This window comes from Gadus morhua, chromosome 9, assembly GCF_902167405.1.
Source record: "Gadus morhua chromosome 9, gadMor3.0, whole genome shotgun sequence".
Lineage (NCBI taxonomy): Eukaryota > Metazoa > Chordata > Actinopteri > Gadiformes > Gadidae > Gadus > Gadus morhua.
In genome coordinates, this window is record NC_044056.1 from 6,150,542 (window position 1) to 6,173,976 (window position 23,435).

At 48.3% G+C, this 23,435-nt stretch overlaps 1 protein-coding gene across 2 annotated transcripts in view; it reads right to left on the bottom strand.

The window, feature by feature from the left end:
- wnt7bb (wingless-type MMTV integration site family, member 7Bb) overlaps nucleotides 1-16,257 on the bottom strand; it is a 30,316-nt gene extending 14,059 nt beyond the window's left edge. The window contains exons 1-2 of one of the 2 annotated variants that reach the window (XM_030366916.1): nucleotides 15,887-16,257; nucleotides 9,043-9,269 (exon numbers count right to left, since the gene is read on the bottom strand). In XM_030366916.1, coding sequence (XP_030222776.1) covers nucleotides 9,043-9,269; nucleotides 15,887-15,957 — 298 coding nt within the window. In that variant the 5' untranslated portion in view covers nucleotides 15,958-16,257. Of the gene's footprint in view, nucleotides 1-9,042; nucleotides 9,270-13,979; nucleotides 14,250-15,886 lie in introns of those variants that run through there. The other variant, XM_030366915.1, reaches the window with a different exon arrangement.
- Nucleotides 16,258-23,435: the final 7,178 nt, after the last annotated feature.

The window sequence follows — 23,435 nt, forward strand, 5'->3', positions numbered from 1 at the left end:
ACACACACACACACACGCATTCCCTCACACACACGTACAGTCACTCAGATACTCTGGCTTTCACACACACGCACACACACACACAAACACACATACACACACGCGCACACACACACACGTGCACATACACACGCACACACCCACACACGCACTCCCTCACACACACGTACGTACGCAGAGGGCCTGGCGTGTCTGCGGGGGGGCAGGGAGAGGAGGAGGTGAAGGAGGGGTCGGCTGGTGGGTCGGTCGGTGGGTTTGGGGGGGGGGGGGGGGTGGGGGAGGGGGGGGGGTGGGGGGGGAGGGGGGGAGGGTAGATGGTGACACAACAAGCAGAGAGCCCTGGGCCCTGAGCGACCCTGCAGGCCCTGTCAGCAAACAGCGGTCGAGGGCGTGTGTGAGTGTGTGTGTGTGTGTGTGTCTGTGTGTGTTTGTGTGTGTTTGTGTGTGTGTGTGTCTGTGTGTGTTTGTGTGTGTGTTTGTGAGCGTTTTCCAGTGAGAGAGAGAACGTGGGTGAGAGAGTGCATGTATGTTTCTGTGTGCTTATGTGACAGCCAGTGAGAGAGGGGCTGAGTGTGTGCGTGCGTGCGTGCGTGCGTGCGTGCGTGCGTGCGTGCGTGCGTGCGCGCGCGCGCGTGTGTGTGTGTGTGTGTGTGTGTGTGTATGTGTGTGCGTTAGCGACCTCTGCCCACACAGACACACAGACATTGGCTTAAGAAGACATAGGAAGAGCTGCTGAATGAACAGGCACAGGAGACTGTGGGTGGAGGGAGGGAGGGGGGGAGGACACGTTACCCCCCCCTCCCCCCCACTCCACCACACCCTAGATACAGACACAGGCCGTGGGCAGGACACGACAATCTGAGAGAGAGAGAGAGAGAGAGAGAGAGAGAGAGAGAGAGAGAGAGAGAGAGAGAGAGAGAGGGAGGGAGGGAGGGAGGGAGGGAGGGAGGGAGGGAGGGGGAGAGAGAGAGAGAGAGATGACCTTTACCAAGCCATTGGTACCACAGCCCACACATTGTAGATTACCAAAGTCCCAGAGCACCGTCCTTATCTGACAAACTTCAGGGGAAAAAAAAACGACACATTTCCACCAGGACACTCTCAACGTACCCAACACACACACACACACACACACACACACACACACACACACACACACACACACGCACACTCTCTCTTAATGTCCCTCTCAAACAAACACACACAAACACACTCAACACACACACAAACTCAACACCACACTCACACACTCACACACTCACACACCCACGCCGACGTTCAGTTTCCCTTGAACCCATACGGAGGAGGAGGATTAGGTCTGCCCACATGATGATAGCCGCAAAAAAACAGCCCACTTCTCCGCCATAGCTCCGCCATGGCAACAATGTACACAGCCTCTTCAAGCTGCATCAAACACTGGAACGTTTGCTCAACCCTCGTCCTAGCCTCCCCATGCTGGGTTGAGGAATGCGGCAGTCGGGTCTACCTGCGATACGGGCAAACGGACTGTCTTCCCGCGTCGTCGTGGTGGTTTTCGTCGGGGAACACTGTGACCTTTGTGAGGCCGTCAAGAGAGATACCTGCACCGCCTGGATGACGGATATCGCCTTGTACACAGACATAGGGACAGATAGACAGACAGATGGAGAGAGTGGGAGGGGTGTAGGAAAAAAACGAGTTTCTGGCAGTGTCATAATGATTGTTTTTCTGGGCGGGGGTTGGGGTGGAGTCAGGGTATCCACTTGTGTGCTCTTGAAAAAGCCACTCAAGTGGAGGAATGGTGTTTAGGCTGTCTTTATTAAACAAGGAGTGTACACATACATCAACATGTCAGACACGGGGAGAAAACACACAGAAAAAACACTGTGTTTCCAAGATCCCTTTTTTTTGGTTTTAAGGCAACATTTACTTTTGGGACTGCAGTGAAAACAAGGGGAGCGATCGCAGTCAGATAACGGTTTTGATAGTGCCAAGATGTCACGGGTAACCGAGGTTAACAAATTCACTCCATTCTGCGCCTCGATTTACGAGGTTCACTTTGCCTTGGGGCTGCGTGTACTTAGCCCACCCTTTTTCTGAAGGTCTCTTCGGTCATTTTTACAGCAAGGCGTCCAACAAGATTTAACAAGAACAATGAATGAACATGCTCAAGCCTCAACAATGAAAATGTTCAGCTGGCTGAAAAAGCAATAATTCAAAAGGACCTGTGTTCTTTTGTTTTTGCTGACTCCGACCAATTGGAAGAGGGGTAAGAGCGACAGGCCAATCACGGCACAGGCTGACTCCAACGAAACGTCTGCAGAACCAGCGGCGTGTCATAACTCTCACGGGCGAGACGTACCCCCCCCCCCCCCCCCCCCAAAGTAGCGTTAGTCCAGGTGTCCGGTCTTATCAACGTTTGCTCGTCTGAACTCTCGCTCCGCAGGGCGTACGTCCCTCGCGTCCAGACACAAGAACAAACAGGCAAACGCCCGTAGCTCCACCGCCATCATTCACCCCCCGGGGGAGAGGAGGAGATAAGGAGGTGCCGTCGGCCGAGAGGCAGTACTGTCAAAGAGGAGCAAAATAAATAAGGAAGTGACCTCCCATCAAACCCCAAACCCCCCTCCTCCCCCAGCACCTTTGTCTCACCCTTGTAGCCGCCGTCCCTCCTCCTGTCTTCACCCCCCCCTACCTCTCCCCCCCCTCCCTCCCTTCGTCCGACGTGTAGAGGAGCATTCCTCGACTGGACCTCTCCAGCCGTCTGCGTGGTCCGCCCACCCATTCTTCTAGTCCCGCACAGGAGGCCATTATTCAGGGACGAGTGGCGGGATACAGGACACGCACACTCATGTCGTCCCCCCCATGTCTCTCTCTCTCTCTCTCTCTCTCTCTTGGATGTTCTTATTCTCTGTCTTTCCCTTTCTCCCTCTGTCTGTCTGTCCCTTTCTCCCTCTGTCTGTCTGTCCCTTTCTCCCTCCCTCTGTCTGTCCCTTTCTCCCTCTGTCTGTCTCTGTTTTGCTCTCTCTGGTTTTCTCCCTCTCTTTCTCTCTCTTTTTCTCTCTCTTGAGCGTTCTTTCTCTCTCTGTCCGTCTGTCCCTTCCTCCCTCTGTCTGTCTCTCTCTCTCTGTCTCTGTCTCTCTCTCTCTCTCTCTCCCCCCCCCCCCCCCCCCCCCTTCAGTTTGTGTGATTCTGGTCATGAAAAATGGGGCGAGGGGCCATAACTCACTGGCCGTCCACATCAGGTTGTGGGAAGTAGAAAAAGGAAGAGAGAGAAAAAATAAGATGAATGGAGAGAGGAGGAATGAGGTGGGTCTGAGGGAAACAGAGAGAGAGAAAGGGAGACACGGGGAGAGAATGAGAGAGAGAGAAAGAGAGAGCGAGTGCGAGCGAGAGAGAGAGAAAGGGAGAGAGAGCGAAAGACAGAGAAAGAGAGAGAGAGTGTTAGCGAGAGAGAAGGGGAGAGAGAGAGATAGAGAGGGAGAGAGAGAGATAGAGAGGGAGAGAGAGCGAAGCTAGACATGGGAAGAGAGAGAGAGAGAGAGAGAGGGAGATAAAGAAAGAGAGAGCGAGTGCGAGCGAGAGAGAGAAAGGGAGAGAGAGACGAGAGCGAGAGAGAATGTGGTGCAATGTAGGTCACAGAGTAAAAAAAGAGACTTTTCCCTTTCCGTCTCCTTCCGCAAACAACCACACGGCAGCGTGTTGCCAGAGCGCCGTATCCACGGCAGCGTGTTGCCGTGCGCGCTTGGCTCCCGCCCGCTGCGGTCGCCGTCCACTTTAAAGAGCTGATACATTCTAATCCAAGCTGTCATGAGAGTGAGGCCGGGGAAGGCCAGGGGCCGGGTCCACCTGCCCCCCGCCCCCCCCCCCCTATACCCGCCAGGACACCGGCCCCTCCTGTGAGGCCTGCCAGCGGCGGTGGCGGCAGGGTCGGCCATTGATCTATCCTTGCAATATTTCACAGCGGGCCCAACAACAAGAAGGCCCTTTGAGGAGAAGAGGGGCATGAATCAAGATGGTGACAAACTGGCTGGAAAGTTAAACAGAGTAACTGGAGTGGAGGGGCCCTGCTTTATTACAGGGGCGGTGGTCCGGTTTGGAGGGCCCCAGGGGCCCTTTGATGCTGAGCATGGCTGTTGAAAGGGTGTCCGTTTTCGAAGTCCTTATCGCGAACATCAAGCGACACGGCGACTTGACCTGAGTGAAGGTGGAGCTGTTTGAGCACCTTGCGCTGCGTCCTCTTGGAGCTACGGCCGGCCCTGTCGCAGGCGGTTTCCCCACTGGAGGAGGGGGGAAACTGTGAGCGTGCTTGAGCAGAATGCCCTTGACAGCCAAATGTTCAGGACACCATTTGTGGGTTGTGTTTTTGGTAACTAATCCGTTATCTGTTTTTCGATCTACGGATATTAAATTACAATCTGAATACTGAATTAGTTTGTGTTTGCGTGTGTGTCCGTGTGTGTGTGTGTGTCTGTGTGTGTGTGTGTGTCTGTGTATGTGTGTGTGTGTATGTGTGTGTGTGTCCATGTGTGTCCATGTGCATGTGTGCGTGTGTGTGTGTGTATGTGTGTGTGTGTGTGTCTGTGTGTGTGTGTGTGTGTGTGTGTGTGTGTGTCTGAATACATGCGTGTGTGTTTGTGTATCTATGTGCGTGTGTGTTTGTGTGTGTATATCTATGCATGGGTATGTGTGTGAGTGATCAAATTGATTGTTGCGGGATTAGCTGGGACCAGTTTTTTGACGAGCGCTACGATATTTTCCCTCCATCTTGGGACCAGGGCGGTGGATGGTAATTTGTGGATCAGCGGTGTCTGCCGGGCCCGTCCACCGGGCCTGTCAGCCAGCAGCCCCCCGCTCGGTTGGCTCGTGGGCTGGATTACCCCTCTAATTCTATTATGACTTCTTAATAGGCTGCAACGTGCCGTGTCCAGAACAGCCCTCCCTGTTAACGCGAGATAATTTGCTCCACATTGTAGCCAAACTGTAGGTGCAGTCGCCGATGCCAACGCAATTGAAAGGATGGACTAAGGAATCGCATGAGGAAAACACAAAAATCATCGTGCTCCACTTTGTAAGTAGGAGTATATTTAGGGGGGTAGCCAACTCGTTTTTTGTCCCACAACAGATAAATTGTTGTTGAGGGATTGGAATCGAAACATGACCAGGGTGCTTTCCACTTTTCCACCCCATCCATCCACCTACCATTCAGAGTCATGTTCGGCTCTCGTGTCAAGCATCTGAGAATTTGCCAGAAGCTGGCTCTTTTTCCCAAACACATATTTCTATTTACAACCGAATAAAGATAGAAATATCAAATGTCCTTTTGTCTGCAACCAAAGACTGGACAGACCCTTCCTCCTCACAACAGGAATGGAGACTTGGGGAGGTGCCCTGTAGCCCTCCCTCCCCCCTGCTATTAGCGTCTGCTGTCTCGGGGAGAGCTGATGCTATCCGACCTACGGCTCCAGACCAGTAACGGGGTCTCCCAGGAGCTCAGAGAGGCAGAGCGCAGAGACTGCAGCATCAAACTTGCGGTCGACCGATCTTTGGCCTCTTAGGGGGGAAAAAAAAGAAAAAACTGAGAAGAAAACTGATGTAGGCATCTTCTGCCACCAGATCCAGAACTCACACTGGATCCCCTGTGCAGAAGGAGGGGCGCGGAGGACTCTCGTGTTCGTAATTTGAGGGATTTGAACGGAGAGCTTCGATGGGAGCAGAAGGCGGATGGCTTTTCTACTCCGCTTGATTATGATGATGATGTGGGAATTTGCAGATTGGTGGGGGTCGGAACATTCTGTCAAAGGGGAAAGGGGGGGGGGGGGTTCCATGATTTCATATGCCACGCTAGGCATGCCCTCGTCAAACATACAAGACGCAGCCTGGGAGAACGTTTCGGGGGGGGGGAACATGGTGACGTCCTCAATCAGAAGAGAACAAGCGCTGGAAACTAAACCCAAGAACACGGCGGCGCCCAGTGGCATTCTGACAACACGCTCATGAAAGACTTCTGTGAGCGGGCCCCCGGCTTTTCCACGGCCTGCCCGACTCCCGCGGCCCGGGCTGTGCTTTGCTGCAGCAGCAGCTGTGGCTGCGTCTGTGTGTTCTTCGTCAGTGACCGAGTGGGACTCTGACACGACGCTCAGTGAGCACTCTCCTCCCCATCGTTTTCCCACGTACAGCACTGCTGTACGTGGCTGTGCCGTGTTTGATCTGGCGCGCCATTGGCCGGGGAGGGAAAAAAGGAAATCCTCAACAGAAGCGGCCAATCACGGACATGCGTCCCTGGCCAATCAGTGATGTGTATCCCACGTGCATCATCACGGTGTCTGGCGGGCCATAGTCCAAGGACACAGGGCTGGATCTTCCAGCCGGGCTGCAGAATGGCCAATAATTTGTCATCACCACGTTAAATATGAGACCGTTTGCATGAGACTTTTTGAAAATGAAGGAAGCTTTCCCGGGAATAATTGTTAAATATTCAAAGATCCACCCATAAGTTAAAAAGCATTTTGGGATGTAAAAGAAAACCTTGACCATGAATAAAAGAGTCCAACCACCACACTACAGACAAACTAGGGCATAATCCGTTTCTGATGTCCTCAAAGATCAATAGGCAAAGGGGAAGAGAGAGAGAGAGAGAGAGAGAGAGAGCGAGAGAGAGAGAGAGAGAGAGAGAGAGAGAGAGAGAGAGAGAGAGAGAGAGAGAGAGAGAGAGAGAGAGAGAGAGAGAGAGAGAGAGAGAGAGAAAAAAAAAATGAAAAGAGAGTGCGAGAGAGAGAGAGCGAGAGAGAGAGAGAATCCAAGAGATGAGACGGTAAGTGGTGAGGAGAATTAAAGCAAAGAGAAATTTCAAACGAGCACATTCACAACAAAGAGAAAATGCTTTTTGAGAGCAGAGTGCAGCTACGCCCCTTAAAGAGCAGTGATTGTTAACAGAGCCGCTGGACTAAACATCAACCACACTGTAACAGCAACAAAACATCTCCCAAATGGAGAAAAAAGGGAAACGCATTGAAGTCTCCGTAAAACAAAATCTACGCAAACATAACCGAGTGCCAGGTTTTTCAAACACGGCCTTTCCCGAATGTAAATGTTTGTCTTCTTCCAGGTCTTGCGCTGCTTGTATGTACTGACTCCCGTACACCATATAGCCATGGACACAACCAATTTAGCTCGATTAACAACAGATGTGTCCATCTATTTTGGTTTTCAACAGCCATTCTCTGCAATAATACCATTAGTTGTCTCCTCATTTGCGAGATCCTCTTTCAACCATACGTTTTCCCCATTAGGGCCCTCCACAAACCCCCGTCTTTCTTCGGTAGCTTTTCCATAACTTTGGTCCAGCCATGGAAGGGTCGGCAGGCATCTCAACCGAGGGGTTGGATTAGAGAGACCCCAGCGCAACGCAAACCAGAACCGGGCTGAGGAAACACAACAGTGTCACTGGAACGGGAGACTGCGGGGACGGATTGGAAATCAATGGCAGAGCAGGCCCTTTCTCTCTTGAGCAATGCTTTTAACCTCCTAGATGCTTCTACAACTGAGCGAGTTTCCCCGATGGAGAGAGGACGCCTTGCTGGTTTGAATTTTCATTCTGTGATGTGTGTGGAGCCTGGGTTTTTTTTTGGGCTTGTGGAGGGACATATTTCCCAGTGCGGGGATGGTTGCATGGGGATGGGTACTTGGAGTACTGGGAATTATTGACACTTTTCGAGGGAAATACCGCAGTGCTTTCACACAGGATAATCAGGTCTACAATGTGACGTGCTTCTTCAGTCCAAAAAAAAGGGGTGTTTTCTTGTCTTGTTAGGGTTTAGCAAAAGGTAGCTGTAGTGATCGGAGACCTTCCAAAAACGGTTCCCGCGTTCTTCTCCTACACACAAGTCACAAACGTCAAATCTCTTTTTTTTTTACATTCTTCTTTTTTGCGTGAACAGATGTTTTTCAGTGGTTCAGTGACAATTCAATGAACCACAGGGAAGCCAGGGTATCCACTTTTTCGAAGGCAGAGGCAACCCATAAAACAGCATGTCCCTCATCTTCACCGCACACACGCGCACCCACATGCATGCACACACAAACATACACACACACATACACACGTTGAGAAACAAATACATACCATACACTGACAGACATACACATATGCATAAACACACACCACACGCCACTCTAACACAATAACACGACCACAATCGAGGTGAAGAAGGGACAACAACCTATACTTCTTCCTCTGAGTGTCGGAAAATGCACCATGTGCAATCGCCTGCTCTAAGTACGTTTAACAGGTAAACCATCAAGGGCTTTTCGGCCTGGTTAGGTAACCACTCTGGGGCAGGGAGTTGTGTGTCAGCCCAATATATTACAAGCTCTGCACTGCCACCCAACAACTATCCGCCAAACATTCCTCTGCAGAAACAGCCAAAACAGGCAGTGAAACGTCCTTGAAGATCTATGAAACGGGGGTCGTGACATCAGCATCCCACTAAACGCTATCAAGAACACAAAAGAGCCCAGAGACCAGGTGCTGTTCCCTGAGTTAATTAATTTTTGCGTTTTCTCTTTGTTCCAATTGTTATACTTGGTTTGGTCTTATCGGGGGCCTTTCAGTGTGATTTATGCATACCAGCTCATATGCAACAAAACGAACTCAGCAATTATAGCTGCATAAGTCCTACCAAATTCATCTGAAATACTTGTCGACATAATATTGACGCACTTGACACCATTGTCACTCGAGAACGATTACATTCCATTCATTGCTAGTTATTTGTCATTTGTCATAATTTCTTATTAGTCCCCTTATGCAATGTGTTCGCCTCTGGGTGTTTCCCCCCCTAATAATTATTTCTTTGCACACCTCCATGTTTCCCTGGTTACTGAGTGCCACCAACACATTCTTGACACACAACATCGCATAACTCAAGCATCATCAACCACAACAAGCATCGCCAGGGTTACGGTTGCTGCCAGTGTTGCCAGATTGGGCAGGAGGTTTGGCCCAATCTGGCAACACTGGTTGCGAACTAGGACACGGGGGAGAGCGGAGAGCAGACTGACCTACTCGCAGCTCCTGACCGAAGACCGTCCTCTCGCCTAGCGCCGAGCAGTTCCAGCGGCCGTAGCGGAACTGGTACTGACACTCATTGATGCCCAGCTGGGCGCCCTCGCCAACCACGATGATGGCGTCGGGCCGGCTCTGGCAGATGGCCCGCTGGCGAGGCGCCAGCCCCGGGATCTTGTTGCAGATGATGTTGGCTCCCAGCGCCACCACGGAGGACAGGGCCCTGAGAGAGGATAGAAACGTACAGCGTCACATATCACCACACACGCGCGCACACACACACACACGTACACACACACACAGAAACACACGCACGCACACCCGCGTGCAGGCACGTTGTCTGCGAACGAGCGTCTAGAACAAGCTTAATGATGCTCGGTCACGAGAGATTGACGTGTATGCGCTGGGTTTACGGTTCACGGCACACGCGTGTTTTTATAACCCTTTCTCGCCTTTTTCCTGTGTTACTCACAAACGGTAACACACACTCCAACAAGCGCACAGAACAAACAGCTCATCCCTTGTGTTCGCTCACAGACAGATTGAACACGCAATCTTGCACGTTGAAACACACAGTTGGCCAATGGCCCCGCACGCGCGCGCGCGCACAAACACACACCAACACACACAAAATGCCAGTTACAACTTCTAGTAGTCGGTGAGACTGACTCACATAACTGAGACTCTCCAGAATCGGATTCAATTGAGCCAATGATGGATGAGAGTTCCATCGTCTACTGAAAGCCCTACTGCTACATAAAGCGCATTTCCACTTGATGGATAAGAGGTCAATCAAACCAAATAGGCCTAACCAAAAACCCGATACAATATTGCAAAGAAAGGAAAGACGAGCGCAAGGCAGCACGCCTCGCCAGCCCAGAGAGAGAGAGAGAGAGAGAGAGAGAGAGAGAGAGAGAGAGAGAGAGAGAGAGAGAGAGAGAGAGAGAGAGAGAGAGAGAGAGAGAGAGAGAGAGAGAGAGAGAGAGAGAGAGAGAGAGAGAGAGAGAGAGAGAGAGAGAGAGAGAGAGAGAGAGAGTTGGAGAGCTTATTTGATTACTGACGGTGGAATCCGACCGCCTTGGTTTGGCTGGCGATACCAACAGCAACGATGATGGGGATTTTTTTTTTACGTTAATTGCGAGGTAATACAGTGGCATGAAATGGCTGGCAGACGGCCTCCTTTCACAGATCAATCTCCTCAAATTCGAAAAGCCAACTTTCACTCCTTCACCAAAAGAAATGGCACACAAACGCATAGTGCCCCTCATGATTATTTTTGCAAGTGTGTTTACTCTTGTTCTCTGCTTTTTAAAGCTGCTGGAAAAAAACCTGCCCATACCTAATCCCACTACCGTCTCTATCGTCATTATTTAATTAGGACTTTATATCACATTGTACGTATTCAAACAGAAACCGGTGCCCTGCCTTTAATGTTTTCTTTATTATCTCAATGATCACTTTATGGCCGAACGTGATAACATCATAACGCATCATGAAACGCTTCTGCAAAACACGGAGACTACGCCAAAGAGCATATTCCAGCAAAACATATAAAATAACATGGGCAAAGCACTGTAGGCTCCCCTATGTTTATAGCCATCACCAAAAAACAACAACTTGTGTAACCCTGCAGATGCATAGCCTACTTTTCAAATATGTCAGGCACAGGGAGCAGTAAAACGCGCACGGAGGCGGACGGTGGCTTTGAAGTGTGACGTCAGGGCCTGCGGGCTACACCACGAGCATGGAAAGCAGAGAAGGGTTGTGTGTCACTGCAATGTAAAATATAAATATGATATATATAGTATTGAACGTGAATCAGTAGAGCCATGGATGAGAGTGGAGGAACATAAGGTATAGTGGAGGGGAATGATGGGATGATTAGGCGGAGGGAGCTGACTTCTAGTTCATAAGAAACTACTGGTCAGTTTAGAAACACTATTTAAGTTATTTCGGTGTAACTATAAAAAAGTCATGATAAAGTCAAAGCAATTGGATGTGGATGAGCTGTGTAGAAGGTTAATAATTCACCCGTGAAGAAGTTTTTATGCAATACAAATGGTTTAAATTAAGCATATTGGTCCTAATGACCACATAGCTTAGATAATGTAGAGCTACAATGTTATACATTTATTTCAAATTCAATATTGGATATCAAACAAATTGGGAAAGAAAAGGGATTTAGAGAAATAAATAAATAGGCCTACAGTATTTGGGGAACTCCAACTCTTAAGGTCGTCCCGTTTGTTTCGAAACTAATAACTTTATTTACGTTGTCAGAGTAACAAAACGACATTATCCAACGGGGTCACACTCAGTTGACCTTGTCTGACCCTCCACTATGTTTGTTTTGGTTATGTTTTTGTTTGGTTGCCTTTTTCGCATCACTACATTGAACATGGTGAAAACACGAAACTAAACCAACGGCAAGATTTTGCATAAATTACAAAAATACAGAACTTTATGCTGTGACACTCCCAAGTGTAACGAACTCAACTGCACCATCCGAAACGGCCCGGTGCAGCCGCTGACCAACGGGCTAATTCACATGATCTCTGCAACGTCTAACGCGTTCCATCCCCAAACTATCAGACACCGCACAACAGAGAATTCCACAGCTAAGCTTCTAAATCCCTGCATCATCAAAGTGCACAAATGCCATTCTGTTTGCTTAGCGATGACTGCTGGTATGGCAGAGGCAGATCGCAGCGCAGCTCAGAGATCTGCTAGACAGTAGACAGTAGGACACTTAGCTCTGGTCTCACAGCTCTGCGTACGCTTGTTCTGCTCAACATTTTCATGAATGGTGTAACACTAACACACACGAAACGTGTGTGTTAGTGTTACACCATTCATTCTTTGTTATTACAAAGGGCCGAAACACCGGTACAACGAGTGCATTTTGAGACTGGGAACAGATAGAGAGAGGGAGAGAGAGAGAGAGAGAGAGAGAGAGAGAGAGAGAGAGAGAGAGAGAGAGAGAGAGAGAGAGAGAGAGAGAGAGAGAGAGAGAGAGAGAGAGAGAGAGAGAGAGAGAGAGAGAGAGAGAGAGAGAGAGAGAGAGAGAGAGAGAGGGAGAGAGAGAGAGAGAGAGAGAGAGAGAGAGAGAGAGAGAGAGAGAGAGAGAGAGAGAGAGAGAGAGAGAGAGAGAGAGAGAGAGAGAGAGAGAGAGAGAGAGAGAGAGAGAGAGAGAGAGAGAGAGAGATTGAACCAGCATTGATAGACAAGAAGTGATAGATAATATTAATAAATTCAGTAAGTTGGTGGTATATTCATATATGTTCTTGGTATTTGGTTATTTCATGAAGAATATACCATTTCATTTTTGTGGTTAGAGGCAATAATTGATAGTGTAATTAACAGGCAATGTGTAGTCTGCAATTGTGATATCGTCAATTTAACTTTCTTTACAAAAATACTGTTTCTGTTTTACCATGTGGCATTGTATTCAGGCATGATATTGTATAGTGGATTATAAGTGACATTTATAAACAAGAAAGTACAAATAATGTATAGATTAAAACGATTCGCATGGCTACTTTCTGCAACTTATTCCTTTGGTAAATTAGGTGTGACATTCCTCTGTGGAGTTTGCAGTAGTGCGAGAGGCTCTTGATGGACAGATAGCGTGTAGGCACACCGCTGATCCGCTCTGTTGACTGCTCATTTGCCACCCATACAGTTTAGCACATTTAGAGAGTTGAACAACACTCCTTTAAATTAGCTGTGGCTGGAGATCAGAACAGGTCCGACTGTGAGGACAGGTCATCGCATTCCTTTTTGTGTATTTAGTCTTAAAGAAGTGCTCCCTAAAACCCACAGCCTGCCATTTGATGATGCCCGAGATGAATAGCGTATTGTAAATTATCAAAGCAAACAATGGTATGTAGTTTTAATGTGCAGGCCAACGCTAAACTTAGCCGTTGCCCACTTTTAACTAAAACCAAAAACCACATCTATTTTTGCACCAGATCTGGGGTCTCCTGCAACCCGGGCAGAAGGGAGGGCAGAGAGTAGCACGGTTCAGTCATTATGTTAAAAACCCTTTTTGGAAACCCATTAGAATGATCCTCAATGGTCGAATGCATTAAAACCACGCAGAGTTGTTGCATCCTCATGTGAAGCGCGTCTCGTTTTCTGCGAGACGTGATCACATATCTCTCGTCTAGATGTGGCAGCAGTGTAGGCCTACCCAGAGGATAACCTTTAAATACGTCGAATCTGCTAGTGATGATGTAACGCGCAAACGTAGCCTAATCCTCCGCAAGCTCGGGCAGGTAGGCCTGGCTGGTGGCTGTGCATGCGTAAAAGCTGTTGTGTCTTGGTGTTCCCCGCATAAAAAACATGGCTAAAATATCTCAGTTGAATTGATAGGTCTACGTTTCTGCCACTCCATGGGAGAAAGAAAATACAAATCGGATTGTATGAATGACTGGGGAATCACCACGCCGTGATACGAGTCGTGCAGGGCACATCCACCTGCAGAATGTTCTCAACACAACCTGATCGTCTATTACCACGAGGACACAGGGGGGGGGTCTCGATGAGTTGAATAACGAAACGACAGCGAATTAACTGTTTCAGAAACAATAAGATCCAATTGATAAAAGCGTTGGCAAACTAAAAAAAACCCACGCCTGTTAAGTGTTAACGTGTACCAACGAGTGGATGCGATGGTTGAATCCCAAATAACTGGCTTAACTTCTCCACCGACTTCCTCTTGCCCTTAAAACTCTCCCACCGACCCAACAACCTGCGTCTGAGAGACGGAGCGGCGGTGAGCAAACGCTCAACGCAAGCATGCATGCTACACACTACACGAGAAGGATCCCATCCGACCCCGAGCCTGAAAAAAGAGCCGCAACCAGAGCGAGACAGGAGCGCCTTACGCACCGGAGCTGCTCCGGAGCCGATCGACGAGGGGTCAACTTACAGGTAGCTGCCACTGGTGAGGATGAGGAAGATCTGAGGGTAGTAGACTGACAGCAGTACACTGCGCGACGAGAAGATGATCATGATGACATTGAGCAGATCGCCCGTTTCGTACTGAGCAAGAGGAAGAGGAAGAAGAGGAGGAAGAACCCAAAAAACAAGCGGACAGAATAAACTCCTTTAATTCCCCGGTTTTAAGTTCCTTCGGCGGCACGGTTGCTTTCTATGAGAGCGGCGTCTCCAGCCTTCTTTTTTGGGGGAACCGGGGGGATGGGGGGGGGGGGGGGATGCGATGCGTCCGGCGGGGTCCTGTACGTGCTCGCGTTGAGTGGCGGTGCTGCTATGGCGCTCCTCGCTCCCGGGACCGTGCGTGTGCTGCGGGCGCGGAGCTGGGCTCTGTCATCTCTTAGCGGTAGGGTGCTGTTACAGAGTGCGGTTCCCAAGCCGGAATGATGCTGGTTTTAGGGATTTTAGATGGCAGAGAAGTGCTTCTCTCCCCTCTCACGAGAGTCGTGTCTGCCATTGGGCAGTGCAGAGACAGCGCTATCCGCCCACTTCGCCCCAGCAGGACAATAGGGGTGATGTTGAACCGTGTTTCCCCGGACGGACACCGGAGCGTCGTTTATTATCCCCCCCCCCCCCTAAAATACAATTTAGAATATTTAAATAAAAACCGACATTTATATTGGCTAAATGTAATTATCATTATTATGTTATTTATTGTCTATTATAATAACCCTTTATTTGGATGCGTAAAGGTAAATAACGCAGCGTCCAAAAGGAGATAGGTAAGCGTGATGACCCTCAGACATCCTTCTATCACATTTTCCCAACTGAATGGGCTTTTCTTTTTTTTTTCAAAGGGCTTTGATGTGTATTTTTGTTGAGTGCTTCTACCTGTGCCGGTACAGCGGGGTGTCAGTCGTCACCTGGGATGGTTGACGTCATTGTAAATGAAGAGGGTACGCTGATGGATCCCCCTGGCTAACAAGGAGCTCGTCGCGAGGTGATGTGCTGAAGGCCAATCAGATGTAAGATGGCTCACTTTAACTCACTTTTTCCACTTGCTAAAGTCTCAACACCGTGCTCCAAGGATTAAGAACATGTAACACGGGCTCGTTAACACCTGGGACCTGGCTGCCTTTAGTGGTCCCCAATAATCGAAAGTGATGGGTGCCATTTTAATAAGAATGGCTGCACTCTGATCACAACACTGGGAAATACAAACTTAATATGCAACTTACATATTATAAATGCAAACTTTATTAAGGTTTATACTTTTTTTCAGTGAGGCCTACAGGCCTACCTTCAAGGGCCTGAACAGTAGGCCTATCCATAATAGAGAATATCACAGTGTTTCAGTAGTTTGACAAACAATCCCCAGAGTTAGTATGCCTCGCTAGGGGGAAGCAGAGACGGGGAAAGAACTTGTCAGTGTTTATGCATCAAGGTGAGGTATTGCAAAACAGGTAAAAAAAAAAAAAAAAAGATTCGTCTGGGGCTACGGAATGTGGAAATACAACTTAAGTTTGCCGCTTTTAAACGTAGGTATGCACGGCACAGAGGAATTAGCAGACACGGCGGCTCAAATGATCTGGGAAACAAAGCGAGCTGCAGGGACGGCTGGATTACGGCGGTCTGCTCACATCGATCGTGTTGTTAAATAGACAAATATCTGCGCTCTCCGGTTACGCATTCCTGCAGCCGTGACGAATAAACAAAAGTTTTAACCCTGTTCATTAGGAAATAATAAATGCATGGTAAAACATTTGCAACGTTATGAGGAGGATAAGGTCGTGGTGGTGCAGGTGGGCACCTGCGGTATCAACGATGTCCTGCCGTGTCATAGAACAACAATCAGTGGAAACAACAGACGACAGTGTTTAAGTAAGTATTAGTGCGACTCACCCAAGTCTTGTGTAAATGATGCCAAGACACAGGAAGACGTAGAAACTCCACTTTCGGAGGGGTCTGTGCATGGTCGTCAAAACGTTGTATTGAGGCCATGCATTAGCAGAAAGGAGACGTTTCGTTCGCACCTTGGCAGGCAGTGGAGGTACCCTAACCTTTCCAGATGGACGTACATCGACTGTTTCCCACGGATTGAAATCTGAGAAACTTTGCAAACTTCAAATGTCTAAAATCCATGGTCCAACCTGTGCAGGTGACATACACGGCGTAGAGACTCCAGTATGTAACGAGAGAGAGAGAGAGAGAGAGAGAGAGAGAGAGAGAGAGAGAGAGAGAGAGAGAGAGAGAGAGAGAGAGAGAGAGAGAGAGAGAGAGAGAGAGAGAGAGAGAGAGAGAGAGAGAGAGAGAGAGAGAGAGGGAGGGAGAGAGGGAGAGAGGGAGAGAGGGAGAGAGGGAGAGAGGGTCGGACCTGAAAGGTGAATGAGTTCTCCGAGGAAGTGTCTTATCCCTCCTCGCTTCTTGCACCGCACAGTTACCTTTAACGAAGTGATATCCTAGAACAGGCTGACCCACTATCACACAGTAAGCCAAACAAACACGAATTCAGTTGGAACGAAAGCCTTTGCGCATCGCCAGCTTCTCTTTCCCTCACAAGACGACATCTTATAGCTGGCCCATGTATCTAACTGCAGCCAGGTAGGCTACTCCAACACAGGTAACAAAAGACAGCTACACCTCCTCCTCCTCCTCCTCCCTCTCCTCCGCCTTCTCCTTAAGATCTGCAGGGAATGGGACGGGCTTCGCGTCTGAACGGAACACGTGTAGTTGTTGTACAGAAATCTAAAGGGAGCGAACCGATTCGGCCTTTTATAGTCCCGAGTGGCTGGGGTTATTGTCAGTGACAACATTAGGCAATGCCCACACGTCGAAGTTTATTGGGTGCAGCTCCTTTTTAATAGTTAGCAACCAGTTCAGCATGACTCACCGAGTCAGAACCCGGCGATGACTCCCCCCCCCCCCCCCCCTCCCACCCACAGCAATTCATCAATGTGGTGTCTTCTCAATGGTTATACGACGAAGTAATAATGACATACTTTATATTTAAAGTCCAAAGTATGAAGTAATAAGTTAAAGGGAAATCTAACTTTGTACCGGAGTAAGGGTGTGTATTATAATGAAATGATATGAAACGAAGCCCAGCACTCCACCTGAGAGGAGATGCTCATTATCTTCATGGATCCATGGGAAGTCATTTAACCAAGACTCCCTCTGGTGGCAAATTGATTCTGACAAACAGTCGCATCCCTTTATTTTATTTTTTATTGTCCCATCATAGGCAAAATCGGGATTGGGTGTTAAATAATGATAATCATAACATTAGCAATAATATTTTCCCGTTTTTATTAAAGTTGACATGGGTTTACGTTGTTATTTGTTGTTAGTATTTAGTTAGTAGGCCTAGGCCTAATCAGATATCGCCAGTCTCTGCGCCCCCAAATTAAGACACCACCGCGCGGCGTGAGCCCCGAGCTCCAGTGTTCTCCAGTACTTCCATGAGAAGCCCATGAGAAAGGGCCAACGGGTTGTAATAATTACATCATGAACTGGAATTACAGACACAGGCCCTCCGAGACGCGGGTGGCTGTCGACCGCAAGAGGCAGGCGAAGAGACGGATGCCTTTGTTTCGAGACATCCCTGCGCTGTGGTTTGCAGGCCTCTTTCCCTTCAAAAACACGCTCATCAAAATTCCAGATGGATTTTCGGAGGGGAATAATGAGCGTCAACATGCGGACCGTAGGGTGACATAAAAAGAGACACAGAGCATTTGATGTCTGCCCCGTAAAAGATGGTTCTCCTCCTCAAATGTCCATAACTCATGTTCTCAGGGCCTGCGCGGCGGGTGGGGGCTGTTCAGTTTAATTAAGAATATTCAAAGGGCCGTTTTAGTCGTTTCTTTATGAGGGAGGGCTCACGACTAAGGGGAACAGAGTGCGTCAGCTTGCTATTTGTCATTGTCTCCTGTGAACACACACCGTCATCGGCGGGGGTTGCGCAGAGTCGACGCATACGTCGCACGTACGCACGCACGCACGCTCCCACACGCATATACGCACATCTGCACAGTGCACACAACCGGGCATGCAGACACGCGCAAAGTAATTCAGATGAAAACACACACTCACATAGCCTACGTGGTTATGCTTGCGTGCACACACACGAAGGCTATCACACAGATCTGCATGCACACATATGGGCAATGGCATAAATGCACGTACACAAACACATACATACACGTGTGTGTCGATGTCTCTATATGTGTGGGTGCGTGCCAACAGACATGCATTCCCACGCACGTTTATGCGCACACACTCAGATAAACACACTCAGGCACTTATAGCAAACACACACGCACACGCACGTATGCATGTCCTCGCACACAAAAATGCACATACTCTCCCATTAACAAGCACAAAAACACACACGCAGACTCTTATAAATGCACAGTTGCCAGTCCTCTCTCTCACCCTTCCCCACCATACACGGGGGTAGAGTCAAACTTCGGTATAGTATACACGCTGGAGCACCTGGGTGGCATGTGGAGGAGGTGCTGATGTGTTTATTTGACTTCGTAAGGCTGAGACAGAGCGGGTCACGAAGTCCACGTCCCTGGGAAGGAAGGCGACACATCCCTGCTGGCTGCTGACACCATGCTAATGTTTTATTGTAGTGTGGATAACACAGAAAGCATGTCTTCCACAAAGCAGACCTCCGGCTCTCTCCTCCTTGTCCTTTTGCACTTATCTTCTCCTCTGTCTGGTCTACCGCTTTAATAGCCGGCGGCCCAAAACTATTCAGAAGATAGCCCCATTGTCTGTATATTTCACCCCTCTTTTTTTTTCTTATAAAGAGTGTGTGTGTGTGTGTGTGTGTGTGTGTGTGTGTGTGTGTGTGTGTGTGTGTGTGTGTGTGTGTGTGTGTGTGTGTGTGTGTGTGTGTGTGTGTGTGTGTGTGCATGTGTGTGAGAGTGCTTGTGGGAGAGTGTGTGTGTGTGCGTGTGTGTGCATGTGTTTGAGAGTGTTTGTGGGAGAGTGTGTGTGTGGGTGTGTGTGTGTGTGTGTGCATGTGTGGGAGAGTGTGTGTATGTGTGTGTGTGTATATGTGTGTGTGTGTGCATGTGTGTGAGAGTGTTTTTTGGAGAGTGTGTGTGTGTTTGTGCGTGCGTGCGTGCGTGCGTGCGTGCGTGCGTGCGTATGTGTGTGTGTGTGTGTGAGTGCGGCTTGATGGAAAGGATGAGAACACAAAAGGGGATCCAATGTTTTGGGGTCAGGTTTGGGTTGGTCCGTCGCGGTTTCCTGTCGAATATGATAAAGAACTCCAAGTCTGGAGGACTGTGGCCTGAATACGGAGAACCCGGGCTGCCCCGTCCTCCTGTTTGGAACCGGGACCCTGGTTCCCCTGAGAACCATGAACCTGACGGAACCGATCTTCCAGCTCTCTGTCACTCCCTGGGATTCTGAGCCCCATCTCTGGCGATGAGTTTGGCTGTAGTGGAGTAATGTTCTTGAATTGTTCTGCCCTGTATGAAGTGTGCGGAAAAATACAGCCCGAGCTTCGTTCTGTGTACAACGTGTGCTTTGCTCCATTAAACCTGATTTATGTTTTTGGGGGTTGCACTGTGCAAATATTAAGCAGAATTTGCACTCAGCGTGCTTTCGGGCCTCAGGCCGGAGGGCTTGTGTCCGGTGTGTTGACATGAGCTGAGGGTCGTTGGAAGCTCTTTGAAGGCACCCTGGGGAGACGGGGATCTTTCAACCATCTCCTCCAAACATTTGGCTACCAGGACCTGGTGTGCGCCAAGAGGTCAAAGGTTAAACTAACCCCACTGGTCTTTCACACCCTCTCGATGGTGTTAACTGTCAGCGAGCTTTGATGGATTCCCCGTCATGCCCTCGGCTGTAGCAATGTTTTCCCTGCACTTCCTGTCTGTGTGTGTGTGTGTGTGTGTGTGTGTGTGTGTGTGATATGTGTGTGTGTTTGTGTGCGTTTGTGTGTGTGTGCAGGTTTCTGGGGGTTCCCTCCCACTGCCAGAGCTCAACATGCCATCAGGAAAGTCCTTAAGACTGCACTGAAACTCAGCTCAGTGCAGTATTGTTATTTTATTATGTCTCCAGGTTTAAAACCTTTTCGACCGATCGTTTTTCGATGTCGCTTTTTAACACGCGGGATGTGGCCTCGTGCCCAAACGTCACGGACGCATATTTCTTTCTTATCAGCTGAGCGGTGGGGTCCATGGGCCAAGACCTCTGCTCAAGAGCACGTTTGCAGAAATGAATCAAAAGACGTCGCGCAAGAGATCTGTTGTAGTTTGTTGTGACCCGACCTGATATCTCATTTTGAGAAATGACAACGTCAAAAAAGGCCAAATTGCCTTGTCCGCACACCCCCTACTGAAGCAAAGTTCACTGAAGATATGCTGGAGATTCATTTCACCAGCATCCAGATCAGTGTTCTTGACACAAACCATAAGGCAACCCAGTAGGATGCAGGGTTGCCAGGATAAACATTATAAGTTTGTTAAAAAACGAATCATATGAACTGTCCGTTTCATTTGATCATGAGAACGTCTGTATTACTTATAGTGGGCCCTGGGCCTAAAGTCTCTCCGAGGGGGGGGCTCATGGCATGAAAGTACCCTGGTTTGGATCATAGCCATATATAGAATGTTCAATAATAGGAAAATGACACGTACATCAAACATTCTTTCTACCCAGTATTCCTGATTCTGCATCAGCCTAACCTAAGAGAAGTTTGTGTCTGCAGAGTGTCTGCTTCTGATTCTGTCCACTATGATGCATCTGAATCACCCAAAAGAAAAACAGTTTGCATGGAGATTTGATGGGAATCGAACAGAAAGGGGAGTATTTGAAGAGAGCGAGAGAGGGAGAGAGACGGCCAGTGGGTCGAGCAGAGAGACAGGGTATCCATGTGTTGGGTTGTGCGGATGCACACAGTTACTGTTACCGCTGGTTTGAATCCGCGCCCTGGTTGGATTCCAGTTCAACTTAATAGCAGACAAAAGGCAAGGCCAAATGGGACCTGGCCTAATGCTCACGTCAGCATACGGAGGTCCATCACTCAACAAACACAAACAACAACCCAACCCAATCGAAATCCAACAAATCTACAGAACAACAATGACCAAAAGAAATGACCAGAAAGTATTGTTACCGAAAACATCTTAACCACATTGGTTCTTCCTGGTTTGGACTGAAAACCCCAGGCATTTACACTCACAATAAAATATGACAGAGTTACGAGCTGGTGTCTCTTGCAGAGGTCTGAGGCATTAATATGTCCAGCGCAGCGAATAAGCAACACACTGTACACAGGATGTTGATTTTCATGTTTTATTATAAAGACACATATTCTGCGCCACGAAGAATCAACTCATAATGGCGGTTGCTGTTTTGTTTCCAGAGGGGACGTTTAAGCATCAGAAATGACTGCGATGAAGAATAAATTATATACAAGGAGTTTAAGTGAGTGAGTTGACTTTATGAAATTTGTTCAAAATACAAACAAAATAATTATTTTTATTTCTTTTCCAATAAATCTCCTCTCGGCCCCGCAATGTCATTCCCCTCACCCGAGTCCTATTAGGGAATGTTGGTAGGCATGTTTTGCTTCAATGGGCTATGATTTTGATGAGATAACGTTGCAAAGCTGAATTAGGTATTAACTTCCCCCCCTTTTGGGCAAACCCTGCGGTGACATGAAATGCGTGCTTTGGTGAAAGAGTTGACATGAAAGCTAAACAGAGTGCATTGACTCAAGGTGAGGTCCTGTGTGTGTATCGGCCTGAGCTATTAACGTGCACGCACACCCACACACACACCCATATGCACAAACACAAACAGCCCCCCCCCCCCCCACACACACACACACAAACACACATGCACACACACACTAGCACATATACACATTTGTAGCAGAAGAATATAAAGAAAAATTGTGCGCACATAGAAAAGTACACAAATTTGCACACATTGTGACACACATCTCTCAACAGCTGGGTGTGTTTGCTGTGTGAGTTGATTATTGGATCTCTCTCTCTCTCTCTCTCGCTCTCCCTCCATCTCTCTTTTTCTCTCCGTCTCTCTCCCTATCTCTCCTTTTCTCCCTCTCTCTTTCTGTCCTTCTTTCTCACTCTCTCTCTCTCTCTCTCTCTCTCTCTCTCTCTCTCTCTCTCTCTCTCTCTCTCTCTCTCTCTCTCTCTCTCTCTCTCTCTCTGTCTATCTGTCTCTCTGTCTCTCTCTCTCTCTCCCTCTCTCTCTCTCTCTCTCTCTCTCTCTCTCTCTCTCTCTCTCTCTCTCTCTCTGTCTCTCTCTCCCCCCCTCTCTCTCTCTCTCTCTCTCTCTCTCTCTCTCTCTCTCTCTCTCTCTCTCTCTCTCTCTCTCTCTCTCTCTCTCTCTCTCTCTCTCTCTCTCTCTCTCTCTCTCTCTCTCTCTCTCTCTCTCTCTCTCTTTCTCTCCTGCTCTAGCTCTCCTTCCCTCTCTCTCCCACACAATGACCCATGTGCTGTCTGTGTTTGCACTGCGCCCAAGCTCAAACAGTGTGTGTTTCCGTCCCGGCAGCCATTCAACCACACTGTGGGCCCGGCTTTTGTTGAGGGCTCACAGACTGGGAACGCTTGTCCTCCCAACGCACTCTGAAAAACAAGAGCCTGGGGTTCATTGAGAAATCAACCAGTATCTCAAATATTCATAGGATGTGTTTGCCCCCACCGGGGAAAGTGATAGTGTTTTTGGATCCCAATCACGCGCACAGAGATTTCATTCATACGGTGCATGCATATTTGTGTGCGTAACAATGGCTGTGACACAGCAACATTTTTTAACAATGAATTGTTATCAAGGGGCCACTGTGTGTCTGACCTTTTCCCTCGTTGCTTCGGGTTTCTTGTTATCCTGTGAATTTGATTCTGGCTGAATTTCAACTGAACTGGAAACGGATCATGTTTTGTTATTAGATGTATCAGTAGTGTGATGAAGTAGAAAGAAGCACTAATAATCTAGTAGTGGTAATGGTAGAGGTAGGAGTATATGAGTGTAGTATAGTAGTAATAATGCCAGTCGACGGTCGTAGTATATGCTGTATACCAGTATATGTCGTAGTATAGTATCAGTACAAGTAGTAGCATTAGCAATAGACATTGTGGGACTGAAGTCGTAGGAAAAGCCCTAGCACTATTACTAGTAGCTGGAGTAGTAGTATTGTAGCTGTAGTATTTGTCAGGTAGAGTGTGTTTAAGAAAACACAAGCTAAGTTTTATCTCACCAAATGTCAATGAAGTCAAGGTGTTTTATTGCCAGATGCACAGTATAACTTGGTTCTTCTCTTCAATTAAATCCTTACGACTAGCCAAGGGTCATCGTGATAAAAAGAAAACAACACATAATAGCGATGATATGCAGGTAAAAAACTGTTTACAAGAAATAGAGGGACTGGATTGAAAGCGGATACACAGAGCGCGGTCATGGACTG